This window comes from Passer montanus, unplaced genomic scaffold, assembly GCF_014805655.1.
Source record: "Passer montanus isolate IOZ18808 unplaced genomic scaffold, ASM1480565v1 scaffold4, whole genome shotgun sequence".
In the NCBI taxonomy this organism is placed as follows: domain Eukaryota; kingdom Metazoa; phylum Chordata; class Aves; order Passeriformes; family Passeridae; genus Passer; species Passer montanus.
Genome location: NW_024368818.1, coordinates 8,750,261 through 8,774,666, shown reverse-complemented (window position 1 = coordinate 8,774,666; position 24,406 = coordinate 8,750,261). Strand labels below are relative to the sequence as shown.

Here is a 24,406-nt window from a genome sequence, read left to right as displayed (position 1 = left end):
AGGGTGATTATCAGGTGAGATAATTTATTTAGACATTGGATCTTCAGGGTGATATTGGTGTAAAAGTACTGTTGTGATGTGAAAGGGACAAAGCTGCAACAGCAAAGAAGAGCAGGACAAGATGCAGAAAAATGCATCTTCTGCAGAATGGAGAAAAGCAAGTGGCTAATGAAAGCTTGTATCTTGCAGATGGAGAGAAAAGAAGCTTGCTCTTTGGAGAGAAAAGAGGCAAAGTACAAACATTGTATGCTGGAGGGATAATAGAATATTAGCCTGAAGCCTTTCACACCTCAGAAATGTAGAATGCCTTCAACAGATGAAGCAGAAAACAGGTGCCATCAACCTAAAACTCTTTATTGCCATAATATTAAAAAAAAATCCCCAAACCATCTGGAGAATAAAATAATAAATTATTTTGTACAATTTCCACTTACGGTTAAAATGCAACTTTGTTCTCGTCTTTGACAATAAAATTTGAGCTGACATGTTCATTTATTAAAATACATGAAAAGCATTTATAAAAGCTAGTCCTGTTGCCTATTCTGTAGAGCAGTGTACATGCAACCAATTTCTGAGATCTATGGAATGGTAGTTATTGTCTTTCAGTGAATGTAAGAAAGTTTAATGATGCTAACAGTGAAACCAGCTGTTACTCTTCATTTCTCTGATAACTTTTTTAGCAATAGGGTCAAACTCCCATTGTTTTGATCCATGGAAGAAGTAGAATAATCCTGGAAATGAAAAAGTAAAGTATTATGTTATGGATAAAAGAAATAGCTTTATTCTGACAAATCCCTTTCATACACAAAGGAAAGCATCTTTTCATTTCTGTCTTTTGCAGGATGCAGCAATCATCATCATCATAATTTCAAAACTTAAGATCTTTAGAACTAAACTGATTTTACATAAAAGATCATTTAATTTACCTTTCTGTTGAAAAACAGCATCAACCCTCTGACTAATTCCTGGAAATTCATCGATTGTCAGTCTAGGAAAACCCTTCTCCATGGACTGGCTGTTTTCATCAAACCTAAATCATATGAAGGGGGACACGCAATTTTCCAGAGTTTAGATTTCAATTCTGCACAGAGTTAAGCAGCTTTTTAAAGGTGCCTACCATCTGCATTTAGTTGGTTTCACAGGGGTTGCAAGAGAAAGTTCTGCTATTTAACTGCACACATGGCTGCAGGATGCTGGCCATTGTGTTTTCCATGAGATTGTTTCTTGTTTGCTGATAAAGGTAAACTCCAAAGACGCATCCTAAGTGAGAAAAACTGAAGGAAGATCCACATTTTTGACTCCAGGAATGGGATTTCCCTCCTCTGATGATAACAGTGTGACAGACAGGGCATGGAAACTGGACAGATTCATTCCTGCTATAGCATGTATTTTTAGCATGAATTTTGACTCCTCCTCTCAGACTTCAGTAAGGTATTGTACATAGTCCTTTACTAGCTGAAAGATTTAGATGGAGGCAAGGAAGCTGGCTTATTTCTAATACATCAAGTTCTTCCTATGTGACCCAGGACAATTTTTATGAGATAGGACTAAAAAGAAAGGAGAACCTAAATGTTCTTCCAGATTTGAGGAACCTTCTCAGGAGGAAAAAAAAAAAACAACAAAAAAAACCAAAACAAAACAACACCCAACTCAAAACAAGCAAACAAAGCCTTTGTTTCACTTCTCCTTGGATACAAGAAATATTTTTGACAGGCATATGAGGCTGAGAGAATGAGTTACGAGGTAAGAAATGTGTGTTGTGGTTTTCTTGCATGCTGTTGTCTTGTGACCAAGGCAGTAAAATAACAATGCAAGATATTGTAAATACTCTACCCAAATTAATCAAAACCAAAAAACAGGAAACCACAGGAATCTCAAAATCCAGATGACTCTGCATGTATCACTGAGGAACCCCACATTAGTCACAATAAAGTCTGCGTGAACCACTCTTGCCCTGGTTTTCTGGGGAAGACCTTTGCAGCCACTGTCCTTGCACACAGAAAGAATCTTTTAACTTCCCAAAGCTGACTTCTTTCTTCCCCTGCCTGCTTTTTAGGTATCAAGAATCACTCATGCCAGTTTGGGAATAGGCTTTAGAGGGAACCTACAGTTACCTAAAAGGTCTACTTTCTCTTTTATGACTTGTTCACTTTAATTTTTATTCAGATTATATTTGAGTTATTAATAGGAAAACATTTGTCAATTCTTCTTACCTCCAGTACTTGTCACCTGTGAAAAAGTCTGTCTTCCCTGTATTTTTATTACAAACAGCTGCATCAACTTTCTTGACACCTTTAGGAAAGCCCAGTGTGTTGATATTCTTTGGATAACCAAGCAACACCTGATATCCGCTGATAACCCAGAATTTGTTGCCTGTTAAGACAAATTAAAATATTTGCCTTTTACCCACATACTTAAATTATGATAACCCAGAATTTGTTGCCTGTTAAGACAAAATATTTGCCTTTTACCCCCATACTTAAATTTAGAAAAAATTAGAGAAAATCTCATACTTCACCTTTGAAAAGTAGGATCTGATCTTTTGTGTTCTCATATGCAGCTTCAATACCAGGAGGCAGATTTGGCCAGAAGGCAGAAATTAATTCACGTTCAGCTTCTGAGTTATCGGGATATACCCTCCATAAGTGCCTGATTTAAGTACGAAACAGGTTTGTAGTACATAACAGACCACAGAAACTTCTGTATGTGCAAAAGAATGTGAGCAACATTGTGACTTACAAGCTCTTTCTTGTCAGTGGAGCTACCTGTCTTGATGTGTCAGAAAGGAAATAACTCCCTGCACTGGGAAGTGTTTGGTTTTTTATTCTGTGTTTATTCTGGCATTTAATTGATGCTGATTGATAAATGATCAGTTATAAGCAGCTGAATATTTCAAGTTGTCCCTGTACTGTATAGTAAGAGGGTTGTAGCAGCCCAGATAGGGCTTACTGTAACCTCTTCAGCAGATTAATTCCCCAGATGATTTTGGGCTTGCAGAGGGGATTGGAGGAGAGATTGGCTCAACTGTATGGTGAAACGTACTTATTTCCTACTTTGTTTGTTTCTATTTAAATGTAATTAATAAAATTAATTAAACACTTAATTAAATGTTCAAGGCCAGGTTGGATGGGGATCTGAGCAACCTGGACTAGTGGGAAGTGTCCCTGCTTGGAACTAGATGATCTTTGAGGTACCTTCCAAACCAAACCTTTATGTGATTGTCTGGAAATGTTTGCATCATTAAGTCAAGTCAAGTCAATATTCAGTGTAACCATCTATACATTTGGGTGTAAGGTCTCATTGGGATTGAGGTGTTTTCTGGAAAAAAATGAATCATGTTTTTTCAGGGATTCCTATAAAAATATGAATATAACTAATATCTGCTAAAACTTTTATTTCCATGAATTGAAATCCATTTGTTTCATTGGCAATCCTGTAAACATGTGAACTATGAAAGTACTCAGTCTTTGTATAAATCAAGAAAAATTAAACCCCATGCAGACAAATGTCATATCAGTATTTACCTGCCCTTTAGAAAAATGACTTCTTGTCGGAGTGTAGTTACAGCATCAAAAGACATCTGGGAGGCACAGATTTTAGGTGAGGTAGGGGTGGTCGGCCTTTTATCTGGGGCATTTGGTGGGGATCCTGAGGGAGAAATTTTGGAAAGATTACACCAAATTGTAGAAATATTAAGGTTTCCACACCTTGCCTTTTTTTTTTTAACATTATGCGAATATGATGAAGTTTATGGTGAAATTTTGTGAAAGAGATTATTTCTCCTCTGCTTACCTTTTTTCTTAAAGCCATGGATTTTACTCACCATAAATTGACTGAATGCCACTTATATCATCTGGAGAGAGGGGAAATTCACTGGGGCTGATGTAGGCATAATTGGGGAACATGAGAGCCCTCTGATCATTAGAATGGGAGAGACCCAAGGCATGACCAAACTCATGAGCAGCAACAAGGAACAAGTTGAACCCTTATGAAATGGATAGAGAGAAGAGATCAGTCAAACTTTACTCAATAAATGGCTGATACAATCACAGCATCAGGCTATTGGTCAGTAGCAGTTTTCCTACAATATATGGACGTTCACTAGGGAATGCATCTAGGTGAACATATTTTTGTATAGGACAAGATTATGGTCTCCCCCCACTAGAAGGGAGAGACTTTTGACCCTCTTGCTTTCTGTTAGCTACTGAAAGTGTGTGTGTGAGTAGATATCTGGGGGTGAGTGTGGGTGCAGCTCTTTGGAATGTCCTGGCAGGGTTTCCTGGCTGAGGTAGAACAGATTAGATAGTGAGTCAGATCAAACTAACAGCTCTCCAGGGCAAGGCAGGAGGACACACTCTGTGCTCACCGCAGGTATCAAAGTGTCACTCAGTGTGTCACTCTCCCTCCTACAAACCTGAGAAAGAAAGGTGAGATCATGAGTAGACAAGGAAAAATAAAACATTAGCAGAATGCTTTACCTTTATACCATTGGGACTTTAAAGCATATGGTTTCTTTAGAGATTTATGAAACAAAATAAAATTTTAAAATGTTATGCTTCTGCATGCTTATTACTAGTGACATATGTTAACACAACAAAGAAATAAAAATGGAATTTCCTTCAACATGCGTCCCTCCAAGTAACGTGCCTTTCTGAATTAGGGGAGAATGATCATCTGCCCTGCAGACCAAGATCCAGAAATGTCAACAGATTTAATGAAGACCACAAGTCTGTGGCAGAGGAGAGGACTGCTCATCTATTGCCCAAGAAAGGCTGGCTGAAGCCAAGACATTCATTTCTCAAAAACCCAAACAAAATAAAGTCTCATTTTTTCCACACATATTTCCAGTCAGTCCTCCTCTCTCACGAGTCTTCTGAGCGCTCCAAGTTCTGCAATGTCTGGCTGCTGGAGCTGTGCTGCTGAGGAACAGCAGAAGAATTGTGGTTGACCCATTCAGTCCCAGTATGGGGAAAACATGACATTTAATCATGTGACATGTCCAGTACTCACCCCTCTCTTTTTTTTCCACCACCATAAACCCACAGTGTCCTCCTTGTGCAGCAGCCTTACAGAACTTTTTCTTTTCATTAGCTCCTTGCTCTTCCTGACCTCAGTCCTCTTGTTGCAGCTTTCCATCTCAAAAAGTATGTGAGAAAAGGGTCTAAAGTAGCAGAGGGCAATGTGCCTGTGTGCTGATGGACCTGTCAGAGGCAGTACGTGCTGTACGGCCAGCCTGGAGGCTGAGCAGAGCAGACGTTCCAGGCAGAATGGGGCTGGGCACTCAGTGCTCCCTTCTCTGCTGCCTGTTGTTGAACCTACTCTGGAGTTTTTAGTGAAGACTCTTCATTATCCCTGATGGTGGGGATGTCCTTTGATTTTTAGATGGTGGGGATGTGTTTTGAGGGCTGCTGCAAAGCACAGGCCATAGTAGTGCCAGGCTTGGTGTGCACCAGAAGGGGAAAAGAGAAAGCTTTTATCAAGGTTTGTGAAACTCCAGGCCACCACCAACCCCCAGGTAAGAGTGGCTGTGTCTATGGCATTCCCACCTAAAAAGGATTGTCCTGTTGGTATTTTTATCAGGGCTAATTAAGGACTAGAGTAGATCAAGGTGTTTATGTCTATGTCATTGTAAGTATCCCTGTTGTAGGACAGCCTGCAATACCCTCAAACTGCTCTTGTAGTTAATGCAATGTTTCATCTTAGTCTCTTCCTTCACTTAAATAAAATCACAATGAAATTTATTCATCTGCATAACACTTTATAGACCTTTTTTGAACCTACCAGCTGAGCCTGTGGTCCAGTCTTCATCCTCGTCAAAGTGTACATCACCACCTAAACCAGTGCCAGGTGGAAAGGCATGAGCAAGAACTCCAAGGGGTCCATCAAAATAGCGAGGGCAATGTCCATGAACTAAATCATAAGAAGTTGGTACAACACTGAGCTCTGGTTATTATTATTGAAAAATAATTAATTAAAAAATTTCAAAAAAGTTAATTTTATCATTGTGTGCAGTATTCATTTTACCTTTTTTCCCAAAAGCAATCATTATATCTGCTATTCCCATATGGATGCGAGTGAAAATCAGTGGGGTGACAGCACTCCACACTTTAAATGCCTTCTCAACTGCTTTATCCACATCCTCCTTGCTCATATCTGGTGTGTAGTTCACAATTCTACAGTTAAGAGAATTCAAGCATAATATTTAGTATTTGAAGAAAAAAGAAAATCCTAATATAGTTAAGAAGATTAACAGAAAATATAAGAAAATATAAAGAAACAGTATAACCTATAAAAAAAAAGAAAATCCTAATATAGTTAAGAAGATTAACAGAAAATATAAGAAACAGTATAACCTGTAACGAAATAGTTCCCAAGATTCATCTGGATCTGGGTGAGTTTGATAAGGGAAAACTGAGTGTGTTTGAGTATGTGATAACTGTCCAATATGTCTTTTTAATAATAATAGTTGTGTACACATTATCAGTTTTTTCTTAAAATGGGCCTTAGCCAGGAGGTTGCTACTTGAGCATGAGGAAAGTTACCTCCTCAGGTTTCTGACACTGTCATCTCAGCAAACGTTAAAGATAATGAGGCTTGTACAGGATACAATTGATGTTTCTGTTTGGCTTACAGAATATCAGGATATCAGAATAATGTCAGGAGTGATACATGACAAGCAAAATACTATGGTTGAACCAGTAAATGCAAAATACCCAGCTTGATCTTCAGAAATTCCTCTCAGGAGCATGCATAGCTAACAGCTGAGGAGAGAGAAACATTTTTGTATTCCCAACAGGAAACAATTGCTATAGAAGTTATATTTAAATATAACAAATTCAGATACCCACAAAACTAAAATTTAAACTCAAAAAGTAATTACCTGTATGTCAGTTTGTTTTTTTTCCATCCAGGCAGAGTGAAACCATAGAGACCTACATCGGGAACTCCACACCTAGGTTTCTTCATCATTTCCAATATCTCATTATCCAGTTTTCCAGTCACTTTCAAACCAAAAAATTGTTGCATTTTCTGAAGTTTTTCAGCTGCGGATTCAGCATTTATTTTCCATCCAAGTTGATTTGGATCTGGCTCAACAGCATAGAATTTATTCAAGTAGTTCTAGTGAAAAAAAAAATAGTGACATGTTTCACATTTTGATCTGTTTCTTGAACAAATAAATACCTTAGGACTGATGTTGTTTGTGTAGGTTGCTGGCAAAACCTTCCTGCACTTTTGGAGCACAACAGATGTTTTCATGAGGATCATAGCTAAATAGAAACAGACAACATTGTCCTCACTCTTATTCACTTGACATTTCCAGTTTGTACAGATTTAACTTACTTTAATAAAGTTCAAGCAACAGAGGTCTATGCGATAGCATTGTCTCAGAAATGCAGCAAGCTGCTGTGCAAGTGGAACACACAGAACAGGTCTAAAAATAGAGGGCTCAATAGATCCCAGATATGGACAATGCAGTTACCTGTACAAGCTTTGCATCTTCTTCACTGTGTTTTTCTGGATGGAAGAGAAGGGCACTAGAAACAGCTGTGCATGTTACAAGCCAAAGTGAAATAGCCTTCATTTTTACTCTCATCCCTGTCCTGGTAGGAGAGCTGTCTGCTTTCTGCTCCATGTGCCTCCTTTCTCACATCCCAGCTCGTATGGTTATGGGGTGCTTTGAACAGTCAGCTGTAGACTGACTCAGAGCTTATCATGCTCTGATTCCCTCCACACAAGTTATAACACTGTGCAGACTAACACAATAAAACTTAATTGAACCCATCCGACTTCACAGTCATCTGAAGTCAGCTGGGATTGGAATCTGTCTAAGCAGCTTGGCTACCCTTTCAAAACTAGTACTCAATTTCAGTTATTTTACACCAATTTTGACAAACCTGAGCAATTTCATGCCGGATTAAGTGGTGGACAAATGCAAAACCTTGTAAGTTGTCCCAACACACCTGTGTGAAGTGGGACCACCACATGTCGGGGTACACCTAGAAAATGGGAATTGTGCCTGAGGTATGAATCCCATAAAAAAGAAAACAAAAGAGACTTTGAGAGAAATGACTGTAAGCAGAATATTTTCATTTCAAATTGATTTATGATGAAAATGCCAATTCCTTACCCACCTCTTTCTGGCAATTTTTAAAAGCAGCGTGTTTCTTCTAAATCATTCTGGTGGAATCCAAGATATACATAAATGAGATTGATTTAACCTTATAAATTGAGCCTAAAGAGTGTGAATAATCTTATATCTCTGTCTGCATCTATCTATCTATCTATCTATCTATCTATCTATCTATCTATCTATCTGCCATCTCATCACTAAAGGGTTTTTCCAGTTTAACCACATTAGCCGCAGGGCATATGATTATTTCCTGTCTTAAGTAATTCAGAATAAGGGAAGTTTCAAGAGTCACACAAGCTGTGACAAATTATGGGATTTCACCCTGTTCCAGCCAAGCACCTTCCTCTTTCACTGGCAGCAAAGAGAGATGAAGGTGTTTGGCACTTCGGAGGAGCTCTCACAACACATACTCAACTTTTACAAAACTGTTGAAAGAAATGCTTTCACGTTGGACCGTGGCTTTTTTCAGGAAATCCATGCTTCTGGTTTTTGGCTTTTTTGCTGTCCCTTCCAGCCAATTTTTCTCCAGCTGGAGGCATTAATGGTGAACCTTTTCATCCCGATATCCTCGTTGTTAAACTTGTTGTTAAAGGCATTTCTCAGATACTTAAAAAGAACCCCAACAAACCCTTGTCTTGATTATTATCATTGCATTGTATAGGTCCCATTCAGTTCTGTATGTATTTGACCATATCTATTAGATTTTTGTTGATATTATGCATGTTTACACAGCTACCTAACAGACATCTCTGTTGTGAACAATTAGGAATGTTGAGTCCCTGCTGGTATAGTGTTACGGTCATGACTACGCTGCAGCACTGTTTCTGTTTCCTGGGATGCTCTGTGTAACATCATCAGTACTACTGATGTGATAGGCAGTCAACTTTCTAGGTTAAAACAGGGGTCACATTGCTGCTGTCTTGTAAGAGGAGAAAAGAAGTCATGGGGTAGTTCAATATCCACCAACTTTAATAAATGTCAAAGATAAGCATTAGGAAACCGTAACCAGAAGCTGCTTCTACAGCTTCTTCTTTTCCCAGACCCCAAAGCCAACTATAGACGTGCTTGTGAAACATCACTCGTGAACCTCTTCCGGTCTCTCTGCCTTGGGCATTGGGAACTGGCTGCTCAGTTGTGTAGATGGCCATATTGCAAAACTCTGGTAGTGTTTTCTGTGATGTAGGTCTCCATCATTCGTCACTCAAGTTCTTCTGAGCAAACACTAATGTTTGCTGAAACTAAAAATGTAGTCTAAATTAGAGTTTTCAACTTCTCTACATTGAATGAAGACAATGTAGAGGCCAGATGACCCAATTTTAAGTTAGTTGGTTGAATCACTGCCCAGAGATAGGTATTTCTCTGTTTTCTGTAGAAGAAAGCTTAATTTACAAATGCTTAAAGTTGGATGCAGCTGATCTTAACCTAGCTGCTCTTATTGTCTCTATCCTTCACTGATACATAGCAGACAGCTGTGGGAATCTGATAGCCAGCCACAGTGGGAGGCAAGAAAAACACTTATCCCAGTTCATATAAAATCTGCCCATAGTTCTTAATTTTTCTATAAAATTAAATTCATATCAGCTGAAACGTGTTTCCAAAAATGTATTCTAGTGCCATGGGAAAATACGTTTGGGGCAAAAGCCCTGAACAGCCTTTGTCTTTTGTGTCATATGCATGAACATAATCAGACTGTAGCACCATGGTCATTCCCTCTAGCTTTGAAACCTTGGAGACAAACAAATATCCATTTAAAAACATAAGGCAGATCTCTAAAAAGAAAGCCACACTGGTGGCTGTGATCCAGAACCTAGACCTGTGACTTCTACACTGGTAGTTGGAAGCCAGCTGGAAACCTTTAGGCAGCTTAATGACACTAGAGAACTGTTCAAGGAGAAAAGTTGTGCCACTACTCTTCAGGCTCAATGCTTCCACAGAGCCAATGAAATGGAATTGTTACTCAGCCTGAGTGAAAAACATGGGACAAAGGCAATTGGTCTACATGCTGTCTTTGACTCTTGATGGACTTTAAACAGACTGCAGCGCGTGAGGGCAGGACTCAACCATGCTAACTCAAGTCCCTAGGGACAGTGTGGTCTTTGTGGCCCTTTGGGAAGTGCTGGGCTCCCAGGAGTCCTGTTTCACACCTGCATGGGTTACCAGGGGATCTTACAGAACTGCAAATGCACTAAACACATTTGGGGAATTGAATTCCTGGCTGGGCAAATCTGTCTTACTGATGATATGGGCAACGATTACACACCACACCTGCAGCAAAGCTCTGGGGAGGGGCTCAGTACTTGAGCATAGTACAGTAGTTAGCAAATAGAGGTAAACTTATTAAAAGGGAAAAAGAAAATAACAGGCAATTTTATGACAAAATACCCCAATTCCTAATTCTGGAAAGACTGCTTTGTGCCTGAAAGAAGACAAGAGTGGCTGGCAAGAGACGTGCCCTCCTCTTCATGGTGTGGCTGGGATGGAGCAATCGCTGGGCTCCCACAGGCAGAGGAAATGCGCTCTCACATCTGCATGGGGCAGATTTCTCACAAAGGCATCACTTCATGTGAAGTTCTCGTCTTCCAGTTCATAGGAAATTCACAAAGTGAATTTCAAAACTGCGTCTGGCAACTAAAATTTGGACAGGGTGCGAAAAGGCACGGACTAAAAATATTGCATTAGAAACTTCATCCTATTTTTAACTTCATCTTCCATGATCTGTAAATTACCCTTTATCTCTCTTTCCTCCTCTAAAACATAACCACTTCCTTACACCTCCTCTCCCATTTAACATTTTCACTGCCCCATAAGTACCCACCACTATTTGCTTCTAGAGAGGGACTAGCATTCTGCTCTAAATCTGAGAAGCTCTTTCGATATCACCTTCAGATCCTGTGCTTTTACTTCATATGTGTAGGGAAAATATAGTCCCAGTTTTCATTTTTTACTATAAATTGTTCTAGTAAGAAATATTATCTTTGCTTGTAAATATTGTGTTACATTTGGAGATAATTTCTGCTAAAAAAGCAGAACAGAACACAAACACTTTAGATTTATATACTTTAAAAAAAAAAGTTTGGTTTAATTGTCATTCAGGAGCACTGGCTTGCACAAGAAAATACGATTCAATAGCTGGTGAGGTTTGATATTAAAGAACAGGTACTTATAACTAGTAATTTGTGAGAACTGGATTCACATAAATTAACTTCTTAATTAAAGCTTTTGATTTGCTGCACATTATTTTTTATTGTTTTGTAATATTTTCTTAGGTTTTATAAAGTATATGATCAAATTAATTTCCAATTATACAATTTCTTATCTTTGAATAGTATTGAGACTGATCTATACTGAATTTAATATAAATAAGAACTACCAATTCTGTTCTTTATTTATGAAGGATAAAATTTAAGAGCATTGTCATATAGACAGATAAGTAGCAAAAAAATGAAACAGATATGTTTTTATGAGACTACATATTATTTCCTCAAAATATAGTAACTTTTATTAACCTATCCTTAAACCTTCCTCTGAAGCCTATTGAATTATACAGATATAAAATACAATAAATTTTGTTCTATTCATATTGCTTCTATTGATATCTGCTGAGCTATAAAGACTGAAGAGAATGTGAATAACCCTTCAAACACCATTTAAATTGAGGGCTTTGCAGAAAATGTGGTTAAGCTGGAAATCAAGCTGTCGTTTTTATGCATCTTTGTATCAGAGGTATTTTTGGCCAAGAATTTTAATCTTTCAAGCAACCTTCTTGATTCTCTAACCCACTGGAATTAGGTGGGATTTAGTGACTACTGGAGTAGTAAGACAGTAAAAAAAGTCTTGATTTAAGACGTTTATTTGTTTATTGTATGTTGTGGCTACCACAGACAGCAAGAGACTTGTTTCTTATCTCAGGGGTCCTTTCTAATCTATATTTCTGCATTTTTGGACTTGAAACCAGTTCCAAAATCCAAAAACATGAGAATATTCCTTCTCCCCTGCCCCTCTGCCCTCCCACAGTTGTAAAGATGTGCACTCTGGAGAGTAGTCTAAGAGGGGGAAGTCTAAGAGAGTAGTCTAAGAAGAAAGAGGAACAGAAAGTGGAAGTAGATCTGTACACCAAAGATAATGAGCCCCAACTAATTAACCACCAGGTTTTCACCAGGTTTTGTGAGAAGTGGGGGGTTCAGAGACAAGTGCATCCTCATTTCTCTGTCTTTGTGAAAAAACCTGACATTTCCTGCCAGACTACATTTTTTAGTGTTTGAAAGCTGGACTTGGGTCTTGAGCATCAGGGCAAAAATGACAACAGGAACAAAATTATATGAGAAACATAATTTATTAGGAAACTTGACCATAACAGGAGAAGTTGTGATAAATTATATAAATATATTTGGCTTAAAATAAATAAGTGTTAAGACTGTACTGCAGTAAAATTTGAACAGAAATCCATTCTGACCTGAGAATCATGAAATGCTGAAAAATGCAGCAGATAAAAACATACAATGTGCACATGGAAAAACATTGCAATTAACAATTAAACCAGCTGGTGCTCTTCATTTTTCGAACAATCTGTTTGGCACGAGGATCAAACTGGAACTGAGTTGTCCCATGGAAGAAATACACATAACCTAGAATCAAATTTAATCCAATTATATTTCATTTGAAAAAAAATCCCCATTATAGACAGTCTATGTATACCAGATATTTTTAATTTCTTTTTCATTAAAGTTATAACAGCTTTTTAAAAAGAATTATTCTATCTATAGAAGCCCAAATATTCACATAAATACAGGTTAAAGGTAAGTTTCACTCACCATCTTTCTGGAAAGCAGCATCAACCCTGCCAATGTTTCCAAAGTCAGAGACTATTTTCCTGGGATACCCATGATCCATGGATTTTTTCTTTTCATCGTATCTTAGAAGAAGAAATGTCATTACAATTTATGAGGAAGCAGACATTATTTTGAAAGTCAAAAGAAAATTCTTACATGCAACTCTACTGTTGCTAAGTCTCATATAGATTAACTTAAGTAGCTTTTGATTCTCCTTATTAAGTTTCTCTTGGAGATTTCTCTGAGATTTGAAAATCCTACTTTTGGTAAAGTTTGTCATAATGTTCCCAGGGATCCTGGAAACACAGCTCAGAAATTTATTTCTGTATTTCTGGACTAGCAGAGCCTTGGCCATGACTTGCACATAAAATGAATCTCTATTTCAAGGCACTGAATATCCAGTTCAACATAAAAACAAAACATAAAACTTTGGAGAAGACAGTAGCACAGTTGTGAACCATAGTTGAATTAGTGTCTGTGATGGACTTAAACAAAATTTCTCTCTGAAATGTGTCATGAGCATCAATTAGAAACACAAGCAACTTTAAAATTGGAGAATACTTATAATTACTTCATAGAGGAATTAAATTACAGCACTTTGCACTAATGATTCGTTTTGTTTGAAAAGTGAATTAAAAGTGGACCATATCACAGCATAACACAAAAAAGCAGCTGTGTTGTGGAGCAAAAGTGAACAATCTACTAGAAACTGACTCTTTTTTAATTCGGTATCTTTTCATTCAGGTGAAAGAAATCATAATCCTGCTGTAGGAATCTATTATTTGGGAAAAAAAATTGTGATGAAAAGGTGACATTTTCTAGGAAATGCCTATTTTTTTTTTTTAAACTCCAGTGAAACACATTTAAATTTTTGGAATATGCCTGGTTTAAACATTGATCCACTCAAACTATATAGTAACACGTCAGTCCCCAGGGAAATGAAAACATGTCTTCTGGTAAATGAACATTAAACCTTACCTCCAGTATCTGTCAGCTACAAAGAAGTATGTTTTCCCTGTGGCTTCATCATTGTAAGCTGCATTAACTCTTTTGACAGTCTTTGGGAGCCCCAAGCGATAGATTGGTTTGGGATAGCCAGGTAGAACATCATATCCACTGATGACCCAATATTTACCCTCTGAAAAATACAAGCAAGTTTCATTCGTTTTGACTATTTATAAAAGCATTTACCTGTGTTTTAGATGTCTGGAAGACAATATGTCTAGATGTCATGTTATTCTTTTCAGTTTACTACTTTAGAAGACATTTCTAATTCTTATACTGGGACTACTATGATGAAGACAGTGGAAATGGCTTTTCTTTTTATGAATAAAACATTAGAATCATGACGTGTGTTGGATAGAGCTTTTCCCAGAATTAAAAAAATGAATATAAGGTATTTTTTGGGATAACAGTTGGGGGTGGGGGGGGGCACTGAATGTTGATGAGTTAAACCATTGACCTTGGATTGGGATACTGAATTTGGTAAATTCCTGTAATATGGTATTTGATTATAGAGCCATATAATATTTTGAAAACTAGGCAATGTGCATCAAATTAAACTATTAAGGAAAGCACACGTCTAATCAATATGCTTTGGTAATTTTAGATGCAGTGAACATATGGTAATAGGTAATGAATATGGTAATAGGTCATGTACTATAGCAATTATGTAATGAATTTATCTGAGGGTATTTGAGGCCTTGAAAAAGAAAGACCGATTGTTAGTTCAGTGTATAATTTTCCTCTCACAGTACAATTTTTCACCAACATATTTTTTTTAATTTTTTCCCCCAAAATACATCAAATACTAATAAACATATCAGTAACTATAATATAAAAATGCCTGTATTTGTCAAATGAGTTCAGTAAAAATCCTTCTGCACAAGATGAAGTGCTGTTACCTGAAGAGAGCTAGACCTGAATAAGGGTAGCTCTTTTCATAACTTGTTTTTTCAGGGAATTAACTATAAGAGAGGGGAAATTTTTCTAGATTATGACCTCTGGAGATCTGTTACAGCAATATGATCCTCTGATAATTATTTTCAGAATTGTAAGATTATCTGTTCAACTTCCTTAACAACACTTTAACTTCTGTAACTGCATAGTTTATAAGAAGTAGTAAGTAACAGGTCAGAAAAAGTGGAGACCGTCTGATTAAATTACCTTTAAAAATTGTAATTTCATCTGTCTCAACGTTTTCATAAGCAGCTTGAATTCCTGATGGTAACCTTGGCCAGAACAGTGAGATAAAATTCAGCTCTGTCTCTGTCCTTTCGGGATGCTTGCGCAGCATGTATCTGTTATAAAAAAAATTTAAGTCATAAAATGATTCCAATCCTTTCAAAACATTCAAAATAATTATTATAGCTCCTGAAGTACAACAGAGAGGAGATGTGAATACCCCTTTCCAGTGAGTGTAAAAGAAATCTAGAGCAAGGACATTGGTAATTTTAGCACCTCAATAATGTGCTAAAAATTCAGCAAATTGAATATAAAACCTTCTACTTCTCTTTAGAGCAATAAGGCTCAGACATCCTTCTCCCTGGTGGTGCTTCACCTCTGTCCCTGCTCCTGTACTGAGGATGAGTGTGGGACCCATGGACACACTGCTGTCAGATACATGAGTGCTCTTGCTTTGCTGTTTATTTGAATCAGAGGTAAGGGTGTCACAGTAGTAGGCACAGCGATAGAAGAGGTGCACCTCTGTCCCTGCTCCTGTACTGAGGATGAGTGTGGGACCCATGGACACACTGCTGTCAGATACATGAGTGCTCTTGCTTTGCTGTTTATTTGAATCAGTTTCAGAGGTAAGGGTGTCACAGTGGTGGGCACAGCGATAGAAGAGGTTGTGAACAACCTACAAGCTCCTGTCACCTTCCCTGCTCTTGTCAAATAGGGCTCTTCAGATTAATGATCTGAGAAGGGTCTTCCAGTGCTTCTCATTGTATTACATTCCAAAAGACAGTTTTCCCTCATGGATTTTTTTTAAACTGCTGAATATTTAAAAGAAATAATGTGTATGCTTATTGTTGTTACCTGCCCTTGAAGAAGATTATTTCTCCACGCAGGGTAGTAATAGAATCAAATGTCAAATTTGGGTCACAAGCTTCTGGAGTTATGGGTCCTGTTGGCTGCACAGCAGCATTAGACCGTCCTGTAGGATGAACATTTATCATTCGGCGTGGAAAAATATAAGGAAAGTGTTCAGAAGATCTCTGAGGACCCAGAAAATATGTTTTATACAGAAAGAGAAAGGATATAATTTCAAAGTAAGAGTCTGTCATTAAATGCAGAAATCTAATATTGATAAAACAGGTTGTGTTCATCTTTTCAAAATGAAATTTTTGCAGAACTGGACTTCAGCTGAAGTTAGCTTCCGGGAATTTTCTCCTTTTTGTTATCCATTTTTCAGAAACCGATAAACTTCTCATTTTGGTGGAGTGTTAAATACCTTCATTTTACCATTTACCAGCCTCCCAAGTAGAAATATTAAATAAATATATTACTTCTTACCGTAGATGGCCTGAATTCCATCAATGTCATCCTGAGGAAGACGGAATTCACTGGGGTCGGTGTAGGAGTAAGTTGGATACATCAGTGCTCCAGGATCATTTGAATGAGACAGACCCAGTGAATGGCCAAGCTCATGGGCAAGAACAATGAACAAATTGTAGCCTGTAGGATGAAAACCATATGAAACAGCATAAAATCTGTTTCAATACTCAACATGACTGACTAAACGGCAAACTAGTATACACTAGAGGTACAAGAGAGACTGTAAGTAATTCTACATCATAAAAACACAAAAACATTGTTACAGAAGACCTGTATGAGTATGTAAAGAATGTCTGGCCTTAACTCTGTTCTCATTGTCATTTCTCTAGTGTCCTTTTGTCTTAAACAAGAGTTGTTTCCCCTGCTATCACATAAACTGCTCACATCAAGGATCATGCCCATGGATGAGGGATTGTTGGCAGTGATCCAACAGAAAAAAGGACTTAAAAAACCCAATGAGATTACAGTTTCAGTGATAATTAGAACACCCTAGTTAGCACTAAACTTTGAAGTGTTAGGTTAAGAAAAAGAAAGAATTTGCTTTCAGAAGTCTACCAACAGATTTCCCTGTATCCAAGTTTTAGCTTTCCCCTGAACGAAAAAGTATTTTAAAGTGCTGACCTTAAAATCATTGTAAAACACCATGATGTAAATATTTATATGACATTATAAATGCCACTATGATCTAAAAAATCTGTTTTCTGCAAGTTCATGCCTAAAAGTGGCAGTAAAAAACAACAAAGAAAGGGCAAGCAATTATAAATTAAAAACTCTATCCCTTTTGCTCACTTTTCTGCCTGTAGCCAGGCTTATTAAATAGTAAACATCATGTAAGGTGAGACCATATGAGGTTAAAACTATATAGATTAAGCTACAAACTTACCTCTTCCATCTTTTGTCCAAGCTTCCTCTTCATCCATATGCACATCTCCACCAAGACCTTCACCAGGCTGGAATGCATGAGCCAGCTGTCCGTTGGGACCATCAAAAGGAGAATTGTCACGGTGGTCTAAAATGAAGAGGTAAAAAATTAGTTAAAGTCCTAAATTACTTGTATAACTTCAGATGGGTATTTAATATGCTGCATTGTTACCTCTATAAGCAAAAGAGATCATTATATCTGCTACTTCATCCTCAACCTTTTGGAATGTCAATGGTGTCACGTTGCTCCAGACACTGAGAGCTTTTCTGATTGCTTCATCCACATCAGCTCGTGTCATCTTTGGGGTGTAATTCAAAATCCTTCGAAGAAAACCCAACACATGATACATTGCTTAGAAAATATTTGAAATTTCAGCATTTTAGCTGAAATACAATTGCTTGTGAAAAAAAAATCTTAGACATATCTTTCATGAATGAAAATTAATAAAGGTTTTGTTTTAGATACTGCCTTCTAAAGTATCTGTTTTCTTCCAGAAATCACTAAATCACTCCATATGTCCATATATGTCATAATATGATTCATTCAGACTCCCCCTTCCCAAAGTCAATGTGCTAGATTTATACCTTTTTGAACCAGATTAGGAAAGATTACCTGTATGTCAGATTATTTCTTTTCCATTTGGGATTCCCTGGTGTGAACGCATATCGCAGCACATCAGGTACACCACATCTGGGTTTCTTCATCACCTCCAATGTGTCAAGATCAGGTTTTCCAGTCACTTCCAGTCCAAAGAATGACTGCATTTCCTTGAGCTTTGAAGCAAGGGGGTTTTCACCACCACTACTTCTTAAATGTGGATGGGGATCTTTTTGAAGGTCATAGAAATTCTGTAGATAACTCTGAGTCAGAGTTTAAAAAAAAAAAAAAGAGGATCATTGTGACTTGTCAGTACTGTCTTTGGTCACACTTAAAATTTACTAAGTAATCTTAAACTATTCTCATATTGAAATGCCCTGTGTTTACCAGGACCGACAACAACCTCTTTTCTCCAGTACAGTTTTTCCATGGTTTTCTGAATTTGTTGTTTCACTGATGAAATATATCAAGAAATGTCTTGAAAACTCTAATATTTACTATTAATAACTAATTCTACATTATTTATTGTGATCAATTACTCTAACAACAAAGCTTACAAGAAAGCTTATAACTGGTCTCATGAAAGGAAATTGAGGCTGGCAGTGAGACTCCACACAGCTGGGACTCCCACCGAAGCAGCTGAATACTGCTAGAGAGTCAGACTTGGTGAATCATGCCTTTTATTTTTAGCAACAGATAAATTCAATGATATTAGAAATTCAGGCCTTCTGAATGAATTTCAAGAATTTTGTCTGCAACAAATTATGTTGTGTCTGTGTGAGTTCCCTTTTTCTAAAATATTCTGCAAGAGATCACTTCAGCCAAAACACAGAAAAAAAAAGCCTGCTTCAAGCAAATTTTCTTCCTTATATTATGAAGACCAGTCATGTCACAAGTCTCAAAGCACGTTCTGAAATGTAAATTGTTGCTGAATTTGACTGTTCCTGCTAGAACTCACGCCACAGTAGTTTTGTTATTACTTTGCTGGCAACACCAAAAATGATGTATACAATATTCAGATGACTTCTGGGCAAATAAGTTCCACATAATTTTCACACATTTTCTAGGCTGATAGGATAAATTTTCTCCTAAAGCCTCAGCAAAATGGCATCTTTAGTTTCCACCCATATTCTGTGAATTGCAATTATAGTTATCTCTCAGAGTACCTTATGTTTCCCTTAGATATGCACTGAAAAGATACTTACCTCTACAAGCTGTAGGGTTTTTCCTTCATCTTCTGCTTCTGGAGCCACAGGAAATGCAGAGGAGACTGCCACATACAGTGACAGGAGAATTGCAAAGGTCTTCATCCTCATCTAAGGCTGTCTGCCTCAGTTTCACTTGAGCTACAGAGCACACATCTAAGCTGTGTTTATATAGCTCATAGTAAATCAGTGACAGCCTGACTCATGCTGTATAATATCCTCTGATTAGTAAAAATGATGCATAGCAGTTTCATCATCAGGTAGTGACGCAAGGTGTTTAACTAATATTACTATCCTTATTTTGCCCAAGTCTTCTGGTTTGTGTAATTTTATAGCATATTTAACAAACAAGGAAATGTTTTTCAGGTAAAATGTTGAGCTACATTTCATACGGTTTTTTTGAATCATGAATTTAGACTATTTATAGCACAAGGTTTGACAAACTAGAGTAATAATGATAAATAAGATTTAAAAGCAACGTAATAAATTGTATGATAATAAATAAAATTATGCTACACATGATTTAATCTTAGACTATATAATATTATGTAACAATATGTAATATCAAGATAAAAATGACAGTACAAAGAACCAATCTTTTCAATGGAATAACTAGCAGCATGGCTCCAGGAGGACTGTCATCTAACAGTTTTCCAACACTTCTATCTAAAACAATCTTGTGATGTTAGCAGAAGTGAGTGCTAAAATGATTCAACATTTTTTTACCGATATTAATAATTTTGGTCACACTACTGGAATGGTTAATCTGGGTTCCCATTTGTATGGTAAGTAACATTTCTACTCTTGCCAGCATGGATAAGGTCTGTGCTGCAATAGTGTGTTTTGATTCAGGCAGAGCGAGATGATGAGAGGAAAAGACACCACGAAAGACACCAGGAATTTTCATCAGTGTGGAAAAAGAAGATTAAAGTAACCATTTTTACCCTGTGATCACTGTTTCATGGAAGGAACAATGAGATGAGCCATGATAAAAGCTGGTAAATAAAAGGAAGAATTTAAAAAAATATAGCAGCCTTCAGTCTCCAAGACCCTAGCATGGTCTTAAACAGCAGTCAATAAATTTAGACATGGGATTGGGGATTCAGCTGCCTGAACATTAGTGCTATTTGAAATTCTCTAGGAAATCACAAATGATTTGCATTTGCCCTGGAAGGATGCAGGTCTCCATTGCTCCCGTGCCATGGCAGCCAGCCCTCGGTGGGTGTCTGAAGTACAGGCAAATGAATAATGAGGTGGAATCTGCTTTAAGTGTTTTGTTGTCTTGATATCTGTAAGTTATTTAGGTCTCCAAGTTCCCATTTTGGACAATGAATTCTAGAGAGTCATTCAACTGACCACATGACACAGACTTGTAGAAGAGAATTGCTGTCCATGATGCATTGACCAGGTCCCCAACATTGATAAGAGAAGTTTAAATATCCTGGACAGTGTAGACCCCTAAACTGAGGAAAACATTTCTAACTGCAAGCATCAGAGTAATTGGCCTGAAAGGAATGTGTGTTTGCTAACTCTGCAGGCTGTCAGGTACAGGCTGAACATCTTTCAGGATGATGTTTCTGTCTTTACTGATAAAGACCCTCCTTGTAAACCTTAAAAGAGAAACAGTAAATGTTAGTGTGAGATGGAGAAATATTAAAAAAGTCATTATTTTAATTATGCTGGGAAATTCTTCACTTACTTTCCCAAATATCATGAAAAAGAATCTATTTCATATGAGATGCTACACTCACTGTAGTGTATCACCCCCTAATTACATCTAGGTTCAGCAGAGCTTACACCACTCTTGGGAAAAGTAAATTGCCTTGTACCTTCCAATGCAAGTCACATAGCTTGCCTGGAGTGACTGATTGAAGCTAATACACGACACTTCAAAAGCATAAGCTGGGATTTTAAATGACTAGGAAAAGGATTCCTCAAAGGGTACAGCTGTGGCAGACTAAAGAAATTCAACTTCATGGTTCACAATCCAAAGAGACTCAATTACTGGTTATTCTTACTCCATCTTGATTCAGACATGTAGGAAAAGAATTTTGTGTGTTGGATACCTCTCCAAAGACTTGGCTACAACTCAAAGGATTTTGGGATTTGTGAAATGCTGCTTAACTTCTCTAACTCTCTTTCTAAACTAGTCTTATGACCCTGTAAATTTTTCTCATTCTTGTGTTTCTTCAGGATGGTTAATATAGTTCCTGATTCAATATCTTCACTTCTTTTTTTTTCCATAAGAACTAGTTAGCTTCTTGTATCTTTTATCTTTTCCTTTTTATTTTCTAGAGGCATCAGAGACATGCTTAAACAGATACACAAACACTTAAACAAAGAAGGGAAGCACATTAATCAGATGCATCTGATGGTTGAGACAGAAACATAAAGAAATCCTGTGCTGTGGCTTTCACAGAGAGTTTCTTCTGCCTTGCAGATTTCTGTGCAGGGTCTATGGCCATATTTTAATGTGATCAAGAAGATACTGAGTTGATCAGAGAGAGAGAGGACTTCTGGATTTTTTTTTTTTTGACACTTTAAATAAATTACTTTCCAAGGCAGCCAGTGGAAGGACTAGAAAATCCTGGACTCCAGCACTAGCTGTGGGAGCTCTTTGTGCATTTGAGGAGTAAAAAACTTTAAGCAGCATCAGGAAGAGGAAACAGAAGCAGTGGCATCCCCCTGTCTTGGGAATTTCCATGGTATTGGGTTACAAAGTCATCTCCCATTTCACCATCTGCTTTGGCTTCCTACTCCGTGTCCTTCGGCACAGCTCCCTTGAACCCACACTCAAGGGAAGGAAAGGCTTCAGTCATCTGCTTTCCCGTGGTGTGGCAGCTAGCACAACACCACCTTCCCCTTCTCAAGCACTTGCCTTCAGACTAAGGCTCAAATCCCAACAGAAGGAAACCAATGAGATAAAAAATGAATGTCAAAATGAAACCAAGACCTCCTCAGAGGACAAAGTCTAATGAAAGTTTTTACCGAGTGCCAGTTGGGATCTGCACGGTTCCTAATTTTTCTCACAGGACCATTGTGTTGCACCTGCATTTGACTGGCACAGTCCTGGCCTCTCACTAAACCCCATTTCAGTTTTTTTTTCGATGTGAGGGGCCCTATCTTGTCTGGGGGGTTTCAGTGAGAGCCTCTGGGGCGGGGCTGGGTCTGGAGGTGCCTGTGTCAGTGGTGCTGTGACTGGAAAGACACCAGGGTGCACACAAGTCTGTTGAGAACATATGTACATTGTATGTGCTTGTTGGTATATAAGCACAAGTTCACTGCTGGACCTGGGGTCAGGGAGCTGCAGCAGCCTCAGGTATCTCAGGGTACCAGCTCTGGACAACTCCCAACACACTGTCCCTGCCTGAAATTTGTTTAAAACCACAGAAACTTAGAGTCATAGAATGGCTTGTATTGGAAGAAACCTGAATAATCATCTTGTTCCAACCCCTTTACCATAGGTAGGGACACCTGTCACTAGACCAGGTTACTCAAAGCCCCATCCAACCTGGTCTTGAGCATTTCCAGGGATGGGATATCCACAACTTCTGTGGCAACTGTTCCAGTGCCTCACACACTCCAAGTAAAGAACTTCTTCCCAAGATTTAATCTAAATCTCTTGCATTTTAATTTGAAATCATTTGCCCTTTCCTGTCCATCCCTATCTACCCCTGTAAACAGCCCCTAAACCTCTTTGTTGTAATTCCCTCTCAAATACTGGAAGCCCACAATGCTGTGTTCCTGAAACCTTCTCTTCCCAGCTCTCTCAGCCTGTCTTCATAGCAGAGCTCTTCCAGATGTGCTTACATGGAAAGTCTCCATGCAATCAAAGGAGAGGGGGAAACTTTACACTTACCTGTCCCTGACAGTTTTTCAGATACAGCTCTTGTTTGGACCAAAACCATCAGTGCTTCACTCACCCTGAATCACCCTGCTAGGTCTGGTACACACCTGCTAAGCCACTGCTACGGAAGAGGAGGCGGCACAGGTGTCAAGCCACTGCGTTCAAGAGTTTTTCCAGTGTACATACAGGCAGTACAGATTTGTGTCTGCTTGTCTTAGCAATAATCCTGCTTTATTTTTACACTTCTTCCTCAGCAAAACTGCATCCTTATTCCTTGTGTTGAGACGAGAGACCTCAAAATGTCCCTTTTCTAGGTACTCTACTGACTGCTCCTCACTCTCTAGGTCTTCACAGAAATGTAAGCATTGCCAGAGGTCTACCAAGAATTGTTTCCCTTTTCAGCATTAACTGAAAAAGACATTCAGGCAGAGGCATTAAGAGGAGACATATTTCCCCTGAAGAATTTCCTAGCCTTGAACAAGTTTCCCTCTCAGTGATTTTGATTTACTTTGTACCTCACCTACCTGGGGCTTGGATTTGACTCTTGAAACTATTTCCCCTTTCCCCTAGCTATCTCTGGTAACATGTTCTAATGATTTCCACCCACACCCCTGACTGAATAATGCAAAAATAAATTCACAGCCTGAATCATTGTGGGGTTTCCCTAAATCAAGTCTCTCACTACAAAATTACTGTAGAAAAGGGAACATTGTGTGGTAGTTATGTAATTTTAATTACAAAAATGAAGTTACAAAAAATGAACAGGGGTACCTCATAATTCTAAGAATTGTTTTACAAGAATTGTTTACAAGAACTGTTACAATTTGCCACAATGATGATAGCAACTGCTTTCTCAATAGCAGGTGGCACGACAAAATAATCATCATTCCCACAGGAAGTACTTTCTTTCCATTCTGTGCTCTTAATTATATCCTAATCTTCTAACTTCTTTCCAATCTATTTTGAAACAACAAAAATCTTTCTGAAAACCTGGAATATTATCCTGAAACAAGCTATTTTCCTTGGAGGATGTCACTTTTCATGTGAAATCTAATGTGTCAAAATGTAAGTTGTGTCACTGTGCAGCAATATTCTACTGTTTGCCAGATATTTGTTTGAAGTTAGAGGGTTCGTGAGTATTAAAATGTACTTGGTTCATTTCCTTGAATGAACCAAGTACATTTTAATACTGAGATGAAACAGCCGAAGGCAAGCCTCCAAATCAGCTGTCTTGAAGTTTGCACAAGCTCATGGCTTCACATCACCCAGTGTTAAACATTTCCTTTATAGAACTGCTGTTGGTACTGCTCCAAGGGA

The 24,406-nt window shown here is 38.0% G+C and overlaps 2 protein-coding genes across 2 annotated transcripts; both read right to left on the bottom strand.

Moving 5' to 3' along the window:
- Nucleotides 1-559: 559 nt before the first annotated feature.
- Nucleotides 560-7,582, bottom strand: LOC120506632 (matrix metalloproteinase-27-like). The gene is made up of 10 exons (XM_039718412.1): nt 7,481-7,582; nt 6,881-7,119; nt 6,025-6,173; nt 5,782-5,910; nt 3,824-3,985; nt 3,525-3,648; nt 2,519-2,649; nt 2,214-2,373; nt 927-1,030; nt 560-731 (listed from the first exon to the last, which is right to left on the bottom strand). The coding sequence occupies exons 1-10, from the start codon at nt 7,580-7,582 to the stop codon at nt 631-633; spliced, it is 1,401 nt and encodes a 466-aa protein (XP_039574346.1). The 3' UTR covers nt 560-630.
- Nucleotides 7,583-12,475: 4,893 nt separating this feature from the next.
- Nucleotides 12,476-19,378, bottom strand: LOC120506634 (interstitial collagenase-like). Its single transcript, XM_039718413.1, has 10 exons — nt 19,243-19,378; nt 18,053-18,300; nt 17,612-17,760; nt 17,402-17,527; nt 16,477-16,638; nt 16,000-16,117; nt 15,127-15,260; nt 13,939-14,098; nt 12,943-13,043; nt 12,476-12,756 (listed from the first exon to the last, which is right to left on the bottom strand). The coding sequence occupies exons 1-10, from the start codon at nt 19,351-19,353 to the stop codon at nt 12,656-12,658; spliced, it is 1,410 nt and encodes a 469-aa protein (XP_039574347.1). The 5' UTR covers nt 19,354-19,378; the 3' UTR covers nt 12,476-12,655.
- Between the last annotated feature and the right edge of the window lie 5,028 nt (nt 19,379-24,406).

Coding starts and splice junctions, on each gene's coding strand:
- LOC120506634 (XM_039718413.1), bottom strand. CDS start 19,353: ATGAGGATGAAGACCTTTGCAATTCTCCTGTCACTGTATGTGGCAGTC. Junction 18,301..19,242: donor AAACCCTACAGCTTGTAGAG/GTAAGTATCTTT, acceptor ACTCTGACTCAG/AGTTATCTACAGAATTTCTA. Junction 17,761..18,052: donor AGAAATAATCTGACATACAG/GTAATCTTTCCT, acceptor TTTTCTTCGAAG/GATTTTGAATTACACCCCAA.
- LOC120506632 (XM_039718412.1), bottom strand. CDS start 7,582: ATGAAGGCTATTTCACTTTGGCTTGTAACATGCACAGCTGTTTCTAGT. Junction 2,650..3,524: donor GTCATTTTTCTAAAGGGCAG/GTAAATACTGAT, acceptor TACTTAAATCAG/GCACTTATGGAGGGTATATC. Junction 2,374..2,518: donor TCAGATCCTACTTTTCAAAG/GTGAAGTATGAG, acceptor TTGTCTTAACAG/GCAACAAATTCTGGGTTATC.